The sequence below is a fragment of the Denticeps clupeoides genome, unplaced genomic scaffold (genome assembly GCF_900700375.1).
Source record: "Denticeps clupeoides unplaced genomic scaffold, fDenClu1.1, whole genome shotgun sequence".
Classification (NCBI taxonomy): Eukaryota; Metazoa; Chordata; class Actinopteri; order Clupeiformes; family Denticipitidae; genus Denticeps; species Denticeps clupeoides.
Genome location: NW_021630083.1, coordinates 316,999 through 328,549, shown reverse-complemented (window position 1 = coordinate 328,549; position 11,551 = coordinate 316,999). Strand labels below are relative to the sequence as shown.

Below are 11,551 nucleotides of genomic sequence, written 5' to 3'. Positions count from 1 at the left end.
CGTCATACGGATGCGTCATGACGTACGTTGTTGCCATGTCGGTCTATTTTTGTGATTGATTATGTTGTATAGTTTTGAGCGTGTTTTTTTTTCGCCCACAATGACGATTTCTAACGTAAAATTATATTTTAAAAGATATTTGTCCAGCATGAGAATTGATATATTAACTAATTTCATTCAAATGCCTTTTTCGCCTGATCTGGCAACATCAGACTTGAACCTGCAGTTGGGTGGAAACCGGCATCATTCGGAAGTGAAACTCGGGAAAAGAAATTACTTAAACTGAAAAAAACTTTAAACTGAAGTCGAAGACGATCGCGCGTCTGAACGTCCGATAGGAATATGGAAACAGAGAAAGAGAAGCCGAGAGAACAACGTCAGTGGACATGATCCCGGACTGAACGGCCTGGACAGGCTGCAGATTTTCTAAATCTTTTTTGCAGCTATTTATTAACCACATCAGCTCTAGAGGGTAAACGGCCAGGATATAATTCGGAGCGTGGATATGAAAGTTGACACATATTTTTCTTACTTGTTAACTGCCTCATAACACGGAAGAAAGTGGGAATAAAAACGAGGAAGTGGAATCCAGAGTCGCGTGACCGGAATATTGTCAGAACTTCGTTATGATATTTTGTTCTGCTCAATTCGAAACGTGAGCAGCATGCTGAAGGGCATTTCTGGTGTTTTTTCGTAAACCCATGGAGTCTGACGGCCTGATCCCGTCCCAGGCCGAACCCAGCCCGGACCTCCCGAAGCTGCTCCACTTTAAAGTTTACAGGAGGAGGTGGTTCGTCCTGGCGCTGCTGTGTCTGCTCAACTCGTCTAACGCCACGGTACCGTAAAACCTCGAATAAACGCGATACCCCGTAAAACGGGAATTTACTGTAAAATCTCGTGTAGACGCATCCCTGGAGCTTACATATGATGTGTGGTGCCATGATTGTTGGGGGTTTTAATAATTGCACCAGGATTAGGTAGGACTGTAGAACTGATTTAATTAATAACTCAAGCCATCCGAGAAGATTAATTACGACAAACTGGAAATCCTCTAAACCTCCCAGCCAAATTCACTGGATACAAGATATTCTTTATTTCGTTAAACTGGAAAGGATAAGACTTTCACTTAGGGGTTCCCTTAAGACATTTAAAAAGATCTGGGTCCTTTTCTCGATCTGGTTAAGAATAAGAATTTCCCTTCTCTTCCTGGGTGATACAGTTCATGTCTGGATGGAGCTCTGCAGTGGGGTTTTTTCTTTATATAGGTTGATTGTGGGGATGATTGTAGGCTGTTATTGTAGTATCTGTATGTATGTATGGGTGTATATATATATTTTTTTGTTTTATTTGTTTGTTTGTTTGTTTGTTTGTTTATTGGGGTCTAGATGGGGATTGTTTGAGCTGTTTTCTTTTGTAACCTCGAGAATATTGTTATTGCTCATAATCTAATTCCAATAAACACAGTTAAAACAAAAACCCCAACCATCAAAAATACTAGTTCTTGAAATAATTGATTAGGTATATGTGTGTTTGTGGAGGATGTTCAATATGCACTTGACTAATTTGTGTGTATGGGTCTCAGTTATGGCTGACGTTTGCTCCTGTGGCGGATGAGACCATGAAGACTCTGGGTGTGTCTCTGTATCAGGTCAACTGGCTTTCGATGGTCTACATGGTGGTGGCCATACCTGTCAGCTGTGGCACCACGTGGATGATTGATAAATGGGGACTTCGTATCACGGTAAAGTTCAGACCAAATCAGGAATGAGTTTTATATATTATTATTATTAGAGGATTAGGAGGAGCAGTAAAATGATGCTTCTGGACCCTGTAATAAAATGTAATCCAGAAATATTTTCCTAAAATTATCTAAATTAATTGATATGCTAAGGAAATGCATCATAACAACTGTGAAAACTGGGAAGTACATATATCTGTGTGTGTGTAGCTTGTGCTCGGCTCCTGGTTAAACATGATCGGGAGTATTGTCCGCATGACCGGGGCTCTGGCAACAGTGCCGGATTGGCTACGATTCCCCCTGGTCCTGGTGGGACAGACAGTTTGCAGTCTTGCTCAACCACTGGTCATCTTCTCTCCAACCAAACTGGCAGCACTCTGGTTCCCAGAACATCAGAGAGCTATGGCTAACATGGCAGCATCAATGTGTCAGTCTCTCTCTCTCACACACACACACACACAAACACAGTACACACACACACGCAGTACACACTAGTGCTGCTATGTTAATGAACATAATCCACTCTGGATAAATTAATAAATAGAGTTGTATTAAGTGCATGGAAACAGAAAGAACGAATGATGAAAATAACTGCTTTTGATTGTCTCTGATTCAGCTAATCCCCTCGGTGTGCTGCTGGCCAACATTGTGTCTCCAGTTATTATCAGTTCGACCAGTAGCTTTGTGATGCTGGTAAGTCTGAGACTGAACTTCAAGTTCAGCATCACTGAATCACGTACAGCATTACGGACTGAAATACAACATCACTGAATCACGTACAGCATCACTTACACAAATACAGCATCACTGAATCATTTACAGTATTACTGACTCAAATACAGCATCACTGAATCACATGCAGCATTACTGAATCACTTACAGTATTACTGACTCAAATACAGCATGACTGAATCACATACAACATTACTGAATCACTTACAGTATTACTGACTCAAATACAGCATGACTGAATCACATACAGCATTACTGAATCACTTACAGTATTACTGACTCAAATACAGCATCACTGAATCACATACAACATTACTGACTGAAATACACCATCACTCAATCATGTACAGAATCACTGAATCACATCACTCTGCCTTTCCTCTCCCTCAGCTCTTTATCTACTCAATCCCACCAACAATCATCTGCTTCCTAGCAACTGTGGGACTTCGACAAAGTGTCCCACCCACCCCACCTTCTGCCAGTGCAGAGAACTCTAGTTCAGAGCCATTTGTGCAGAGCATCAAACTGGTACACACATGCACACCAGCCAACTTTTTTAGTGCAAATAACCTGACTGTGCAGTGTGTGTTAGTGTGTAATGTGTGTCTGTGCTTGTGGTTCAGCTGCTGAAGAACAGGTCCTATTTGATCCTGCTTCTGTGTTTTGGACTGGGCGTTGCTGTGTTCACCTGCTTCACATCCCTCCTGGAACAGATCCTGTGTGTGAAGGGTTACAATAATGTATGTACACAACACACACACACACACACACACACACACACAATCGCTCAGTAGCTGCTGTACAACTGTGACCTTTTACCCCTGCAGGCATTTGCTGGACAGTGTGGTGTCCTGTTCATCTTGCTTGGTCTGCTGGGTGCTGGAGCCACCAGCTGGTACGTGGACCAGAGCAAGAAGTTCAGTGAAACGACAAAGATCAGCATCTGCCTCGCGTCCGTGGCCTGTAGCATCTTCGCTGTGGTGAGGGACAATACACACACACACACACACACACACACACACACACACACACACTGCCCACTAAGGTGATGGTTAAAAGCAGAGGACACATTTTGTTCTCACAATGACAATCACTTCATTTTCACTGTAGGTGTCTCAGATGCCAGATCAGAAGACCTCGGTAGCCGTCACCTGCTGTCTCTTCGGATTGTTCGGATTCGCCATGTACCCCGTTGCTATGGAGCTGTCTGTGGAATGTTCTTATCCTGTGGGTGAAGCCACGTCAGCGGGAATCATCTTCATTGCTGGGTACGAAGGGAAATGTGGCACTAGACGCCGGCGCTGCCTTCGTAATGCTCATTTTCTAGTCTGAGGCTAGAAGAGGGTCTCCATGTGCCACCAGCATGAGCAGAACGTCTGAACCCCCTGCTCGAACCTCGTGTTTGGAGTTTACATACTCTGCCCATGGTGGAGGGGGGTAGTAACATGCTTGTGTCCCCAGGGGGGGACTGTCCTGTTCACTACTGGTTGTAAGGCGCTCTGGATAAATGTAGTGTTTTCTCCCGTGTACAGTAGGTGAACTGGCAACTCCGAATGTCTCGTAGGTGTGTGTGTGTGTGTGAGAGACGCCTTGGGTGAGTCCTCGACTGTACAAATCAGAAGTAAATATTATTGAACTGTGTGTGTGTGTGTGTGTGTGTGTGTGTGTGAGAGACGCCTTGGGTGAGTCCTCGACTGTACAAATCAGAAGTAAATATTATTGAACTGTGTGTGTGTGTGTGTGTGCAGACAGATCCTGTCGATGGTGTGTATGTTCTTGCTCCAGCTTTTGGCCCGGCCGCTGTCCAGCGCTCCGCTCTCCGTCTGTGCCGTGTCAGATGAAACACTGAGCTGGAGAGGTGGGAATTTCACACACATCAGTGTATGTCTGTTTGTTATACAGAAACACAATGCTGAGTGTTGTGTGTTCTCTCCTCAGTGCCCGTACTGGTGATGGCTGGACTCTGGTGTTTAGCAGCGTGTGTGTTCGTGATCTTCTTCAACACAGACTACAGACGTCTGCAGGCAGAACAGGCTGCTACAGAACACACACCCGTCCTATCAGGGTCACATGACCACATCGACGCTGCACACACGTAACACACGCGTGATGGGAACAGATCTAGTACCTTCACACACTGTGCTTCGGACATTGTGTAAGCTGATGCTGAAATTAAATGACGTACGATGCCAAATATCAGGCAATAAATGAATATATTAATATGGTTTGTTATTTATGGATTAATAAAGATGTCTGTATTTTGTGATGTGGTGGACAAAATGAACAAAATTGTTTGAAGGAAAGGTCAAGGTCAAAGTTCAGCTTTGATAATAAAAGTACACACTCAAACCTTTTTTATAATGTGTTTATCATGCAAGTGTGTGTGAGTGTCCATCTCTTCAACAGATAAAAGAAACCACACCGATTTTAAAAAAGGAAGACTATTTCAGTGTATTTCATCACAGATACGTGTACAGCGGACAGAACACACACCGCCGATACAATAAAACAAAAAAAATATCCACAAAAAACGAGGCTCTGATCCACTCACTCTCACACTCGCTCGCTCTCTCTGTTCCATCACATCAGGAGTTCTTAAAAAAAAAAAAAAAGGTTTTAAGCACCAACACTCACACACACTCTCTCTCTTTCTCGCTCTCTAAAAGGAGTTCATCAGTGCCGTCTCAGAGCTGCAGGGCGCAGAACTGCTGGTACACGGTCAGGATGTGGTGGTCCAGCTCTGCTGTGAACAGAAGGTTCTCCAGGGTTCCCATGTACTGCTGGATGGTCACATGGTGCTGCAGGATGGGACGAGAATAGATCATTTCATACATATACAGATATGGTTCTGATTATAATACTAGTTATGGGTATAGGTTATGACCACGTTAGTGTAGAAATGTAATTGGGCCTAAAATGTTCACTTGATGTGGCAAGAGTCCAACAAAACCCACCCACAAGTACAGCTTCTTTAATCTTTCTCATTTCATGTAACCCATTGGCTCATTATTTTCATTATGCACATGGTCAATTTTCCCATGTCTCAGACTCAGAAGCGGTCATCAAAAACAAATTGACAAGCAGCAAATCATATGGAAAAGATAGGTACTATAGACCCGAAGTTCGTGTTTGCAGACCAAAATAATAGAAACCGGGCCCAAACCAGACTGAAATAATAGAAATAAAATAGAACCAAATCACACCCAAACTGGAATTATAGAAACTGAGCCTGAACCAAACCAGACCAAGATTTCAAGCTGTAGTTTAGAGGGCCCTTCTTCTCAGAAGCTCATTACCATCAGGAAGATCTGCTGCAGGCGCTCGATGCAGTTCTTATACCAGCTGGTGTTGAACTCCATGCCACTCGTCTCACAGCGGACCAGGTGCTCAGTCAGCAGCATGATGAACCTCTGAAATTGGGACACGTCAGTGTCTTTCCTCTGGGGACTAGTGGACCGTGTACCGGACCTACTTCCATACCTGGAATATGACCAGGAACAGATTCTTCTGTTCACTCTGTGCCGACTCCACCTTCTCCTGCAGACGTTCGATCTGCTCCTCCAGCTGACCCTCCTCATCTCCACTGAGCTTCTCCATGTCCTCCTCATCACCGCTGTCCCTCTAAAACACAGACATTTTAGAGCAGCACTGTAGGCTGAAACTTTTTAAATAAATCAGTTTACCTTCTTGTGATGCTGTTTCTCCAGCTTCTCTTTGGCTTCCTCTAGCTCCCTTTGGATCTTCTGCACGTGTTTGTTCATCTTCCTAATGGTGGAGTGAAGAATCTCCCACACATAGAACCTGCAGAACTAACCAGGGTCAGGATCTGTAACAATTAAATACTTTAAAACCATGGCATACGCTGTAAGAGCTGGAAGACCTGGTGAAGTCGTGAGCCATGTTAGTGGAGAAGATCCAGTTGGCTACAGCAGAGCAGTCAACAATCTGTGTCCGGATCATCTTATCCACCAACACCGAGATCATCTGGGAGCAGGACAGAACCTAAGCTCAACACATGGTCCATGGGCTGTAGATGAACTTTGACCTCTTTCTGACCTGTGGGTGGTTCCGCCAAACGTCATACACGACCCTGAGGACGTCGAGTTTACCCTCATCACTGTCACTCAGTGTCTTCAGCACCTCATGGAACCTAACACACACACACACACACACATTATAAGCGAGCTGCTCACTCTATATTTACTACTACATTTTACATTTACAGCATTTACCAGGCGCCCTTATCCAGAGCGACTTACAATCAGTATTACAGGGACAGTCCCCCCCTCTAGCAACTTAGGGTTAAGTGTCTTAGTCAGGAATGCAATGGTAGTAAGTGGGATTTGAACCTGGGTCTTCTGGTTCATACTACCACCCACCTACTATTATATTTGGTTGACAGCACCTTAAATTTCAAAGTGACAATGACAATGTTTATCTTTTCTTATGTATTTAATGGCATCTTAACCCTGTCCACCATGGACAATGAGAGAGCACAACCGCACTTACTTGGCGAGGGCGCTGAATGAGTGGCTGAAGGACTTGGCTGCCAGGTGAAGAAGAGTCTGGAGGAAGACCTCGATCTTCAGAGGGTTAAAGCCCTCACCTTCATCTACACACACACACACACACACACACACACACAATCAGAAAAAGTTGAAGATTTGCAGCTCTCCAAATCAGGGAGCTTTTGCTGTGATGCTAGCATTGCTTCTCTTTACCAAGTTGGACAACAGGGACTGTGTCCAACAGTCCTGAAGGTTTATGCTGAACACTTTCTTTCATTCACTCATGTTAATGAGCATCCCATCAAGCGGCTTTTGATTATGACAATAGTGAACAAAGCAGAAATGAAGAGGAAAAAAAATATTCAAAAATACTTTGCTTTCTTCTGATACAACAATTATTAAATAGATTTCTTCCATTGGATTCTTCAAAATGTAGCATAAGCAAATATAAATGATTCATCCAAAAACACACACATGACAATGAGAAATGTCACAATGTCTCACCATCATCCTCCTCCTGGTTGGGGTTGGGGACGTCCCTCAGGACTGTGAGAATCTCCTCGTTGGACGCTCTGTTCTTGATTGCGTTGCCAACTGTGATGGTCACCGGGTAAGCGAGCAACGAACCTAAACCGGTGATTGATGAATTATGTAGAATTCTGTGCACAGCTCTAAAATGTGTGTGTGTGTGTGTGTGTGTCTCTCACTGCTGCTCTCATCTCCGTATTTGTATTGGAAATCGGTTCAGCCGGGATCAACACAGAGAAACTCGGTGGGACGATGTCAACAATGCGCTGATGATAGGACAACCTGAGAGCAAAAAACACACACACACACACACACACACACACTTCATTAGCACACCAACTAACCTGCAGACTGTGACTGTGTGTAATTCTGTACCTCATGGATTTCTCTAGAACCTCTCTGACGAATTTGGGTTTGGGTTTATCCAGGTCCACAGTCAGACAGTCAGCCCTGCAGAGACACACACTGATTGAATCCTCCAACACACACACACACACACACACACACACACACACACACACCCCCACCCTACTCACCAGTCATCCCAGCTCCATCGAAACTGAAAATTACTGAGATGGTGAGAAAACCAGTTGATGAACCTGTAAAATATAACATGCATCATGTTCATTACACACATTTACATTTTTACATTTACAGCATTTACCAGACGCCCGTATCCAGAGCGACTTACAACGTGCTCAAGTTACCATCGATGAAGAGATCAATTCCGGTTCACTAGGACCCCAACTATGAATACATCTATTTTATTCACTCTGTTGTAGATTCTGTACAAAGTTCGACAACAAGACAATTACAATTTAATCTAAATCTTCTCTAAAGAGGAAGGTGTTGAGCTGCTGTGTGAAGGTGCTCAGTGACTGAGCTGGAAGTTCATTCCACCACCGAGGGGCCAAGACGGAGAAGAGTCTAGATGAGCGTCTTCCTCGTACCTTCAGAGATGGAGGGACCAGGCGAGCAGTACTGGAGGCTCGGAGTATACCAGGTGCAGTGTGAGGTGTAATAAGGGCTGTGAGGTAGGATGGTGCTACTCCATGTTTGGCTTTGTAGGCCAGCATCAGTATTTAGAACCTGATGCGTGCAGCTACTGGGAGCCAGTGGAGGAACGTAGCAGAGGGGCGGTGTGGAGAACTTGGGAAGGTTGAAGATCAGTCGTGCTGCTGCATTTTGTATTAGTTGTAGAGGTCGGATGGTACATAGTGGTAGACACACACCAGGCTGTGTGTGTGTGTGTGTGTGTGTGTGTGTGATAAAACATACCGGTCTATGCAGGTTGTGTTCATGGTATCCAGTCTCATGTACATCATCTCTGTAGCCTGGGCCAACTGAATTCAAGAGTTAAGTCAACTCATTCAACACACACACGCTGCACCGGGCACCTGTCATGGCTGCCCACTGTTACTAAGGGTTATGCAGGTTAAATACAGAGGACACGTTTCACTGAGACACAGTGTGCTGTGCTGCAGTGTTTCACAATGACAATCACTTTCTCACACACACACACACACACACACACACAAGGATACAACTTGCGGCAAAGATCCGGGCTGCAGCTTGCAGAGTTCTATCAGCAGGGTGGTGTACATCACGTCAATGTGTGGGGGAGACGGCAGCTGGAATAGCTGCCCGAAGATCACCTGACCAAAGGAGAAGTTATCACATTCGGGTGTGTGTGTGTGTGTGTGTGTGTGTGTGTGTGAGGCTGGGGGGGTGATAAATACCTCCACAATATGGTAGTTCAGAGGAATCTTGCTCTTCCCTGGGTAACTGAGCAGCTGGGCAGCACTGGAGACAACAAAGGGTCAAGGGTCATAGAGTTAATAAGGAAGTCTATCTGGGTCTCTCTCTCTCGCTCACTCACTCGTCCACACAGAAGAGACTCACCAGGTCTTCCTCTCCCTCCAGTGGGATTTGATGATGCAGTTGAGGTTCTCCTCGATCACATAGCGCTCCACCGAGTGACTGCCGGGCATCACAGGACCCTGACAAAAGAAAATGTCACTAAACAGTCCACCAGCAAGGCGATGTCACCTCAAACACAGACAGGTCACCTCCGGGGCGTCGGTGTAGTCGAACATGCGGAAGACGACGCGGGGCATGGGGTAGATGGCGTCGTGCGAGTGGGCGGGGGGCGTAAACGGAGGCAGGTTGTGCTGCAGCGCCTCACACAGGACACTGTCAAAAGCGATGTAGGGACGCAGGATGTGACGCTCCTGCCACCGATCCTTCTTCAGCTTCTGCACCTGAGCCCACAGACAGTCCAGATACTGCAGACAGAGCAAGAGGAACCAGTCACATATCAATCCAAAATCAATCAACAACTTACATTGGACCTGAGTGAGACCAACTCCTGAGGTTCACCTCATTTCAGACGGGTCCACGTTTCACTAATCGATCAGTTTGTTTTAGAGGTTGAAACAAGTGGGTTCACCTGGTCCTTAAAATGTAATAAAATGTGGGTCTTGGTGTGTGTGTGTTTAGTGGCTAAATGCTTCTGATCACATCTGGAGCCCTGATCATTACTGCTGGACAAAAATCCATCTAAACTCTTGTCTGACCTCTTCCTGGGGGTGTGGCTTCTCTGCAGTCCACACCTGCAGCATGGGAACGTGGGTCTTCTGGCGTCCCCTGCAACACAGACTCAGCGGTCAGGACCCGCTTTCTGGTGCAGTTCACCCCCCAGAAGCAGAAACTCACTTCAGATAAACTTCGATTTGTCCAAGGAGTCGGTCCATCTCCACGTCCTTCTTCTCATACAGCTCCTTCCCCACCCAGGGCAGAGAGGACAGCACGGTGTACACGTACCAGTCACAGCGCACCTACACAAACAAATACATGAACTGGGCCCCGCCCTGCAGCACCTTCATCAGCTTCTCACCACACAAGTCCCTCACCTGAGGAACGTCCTCCTCCTGTGTGACACTGACGAAGTTCTCAAACATGGCCACCATGGAAGGTGCTGCGATCACGTGGCAGTTCACCAAGTCACACAAGAAGCGTACCTGCAGAAGACGCAGGATTCAGACACGGAAAAAAAACAACCAACACGAGAACCTCCAGAGTAGAACCGCACCAGGTACAGCGCCTCAGTGTACAGGTTCGACTTGAGGGTCTCCTTCAGCTGACGGATCATGGCCTCCACAAACTCTCCTCCAAAGTTGTAGTTGCGAGCGTTCAGAAGGCCGACGAGGGTGGTGTACACGGTCAGCTTCTCAGGTAGCATCCGCGCCCTGTTAAACAAAGCATGGAGAGAGAGAGAACGCAGAGAGAGAGAGAGAGACACATATACACAGAGGAGTTTGTGTGAGGAACAGTTGCGGGTTATGTATATTATTTATTTGAATATAATATAACGAACATTATATTTGACCTACACAGAACATAATATGCGGAGGATCTTGGTTTTGTAGTTGGGGAGATCGGCCTCCAGGACCCCCGCCAAACCTTCCAGGTTACTTTCAAGAGAAGATGTACTCTGCAAGAAGAAAAAACGACAGGCAGGATAGGACGCGTGGACGGAGTAAAGAGAGTGTAAGGGGTGAGGGGTTAGGGGTCACCTTCTCTCCCACTCGACAGATCAGAGACTCCAGACGGTCCTCGATCTCCATCGGTTCGGAGGTCCGCCGTCTCTTGTGCGGCTGCGCGCCTGAAAGAAGCGAGATGGTGACAACTTTGTACGCGCCACTTCACTACATCTAATGAATTGTAATCTCATGTAATGTAATGTAATGTAATGTAATCCCACATGCCTCCAGAGACTCCCACGCTATATGCGACCAGACAAAAACGACACACGATTCATACAAATATTAAAACCGTTATAACGCAAATAGAAAAACACGCACCGTCATTTTCGTCACTGTGTCGCCTCCGGGACATGTTAATTTCCCCAAAGTAAAAAAAAAGACCAAAATTCGCAGCTCTAAACCAGATTTGAATCAAACGAAGAAAAACGTGGAGCGCCGCAGCACAAAAACACAGGCGAAGCGGGCTCGAGCACTTCCGGTGGAACTTCAGTCGTGACCCG

General features: G+C 45.7%; 2 protein-coding genes across 3 annotated transcripts; one reads left to right on the top strand and one right to left on the bottom strand.

Annotated features, from left to right (window-relative positions):
* The first annotated feature begins 176 nt into the window (after nucleotides 1-176).
* LOC114782434 (solute carrier family 49 member A3-like) lies at nucleotides 177-4,823 on the top strand. 2 transcript variants are annotated; one of them, XM_028968294.1, is made up of 10 exons: nucleotides 177-836; nucleotides 1,649-1,741; nucleotides 1,949-2,165; nucleotides 2,355-2,431; nucleotides 2,861-2,998; nucleotides 3,094-3,210; nucleotides 3,298-3,450; nucleotides 3,581-3,738; nucleotides 4,219-4,328; nucleotides 4,409-4,823. In XM_028968294.1, exons 1-10 carry the CDS (start codon nucleotides 702-704, stop codon nucleotides 4,567-4,569), a joined length of 1,359 nt encoding a protein of 452 aa, XP_028824127.1. In that variant the 5' UTR covers nucleotides 177-701; the 3' UTR covers nucleotides 4,570-4,823. The 2 variants fall into 2 exon arrangements, with proteins under 2 accessions (XP_028824127.1, XP_028824126.1); XM_028968293.1 differs by having other exon boundaries at nucleotides 1,583-1,741.
* Nucleotides 4,824-4,895: 72 nt separating this feature from the next.
* Nucleotides 4,896-11,542, bottom strand: LOC114782433 (nuclear cap-binding protein subunit 1-like). The gene is given in 24 exon segments (XM_028968291.1): nucleotides 4,896-5,268; nucleotides 5,767-5,880; nucleotides 5,951-6,091; nucleotides 6,154-6,271; nucleotides 6,351-6,454; nucleotides 6,527-6,620; nucleotides 6,980-7,082; nucleotides 7,483-7,605; nucleotides 7,686-7,712; nucleotides 7,715-7,788; nucleotides 7,882-7,956; nucleotides 8,043-8,105; nucleotides 8,785-8,849; nucleotides 9,051-9,161; nucleotides 9,246-9,309; nucleotides 9,409-9,506; nucleotides 9,576-9,791; nucleotides 10,083-10,152; nucleotides 10,222-10,343; nucleotides 10,419-10,526; nucleotides 10,598-10,754; nucleotides 10,899-10,999; nucleotides 11,082-11,170; nucleotides 11,370-11,542. Coding segments are annotated over 24 exon segments (2,385 nt in total). The 5' UTR covers nucleotides 11,404-11,542; the 3' UTR covers nucleotides 4,896-5,154.
* Between the last annotated feature and the right edge of the window lie 9 nt (nucleotides 11,543-11,551).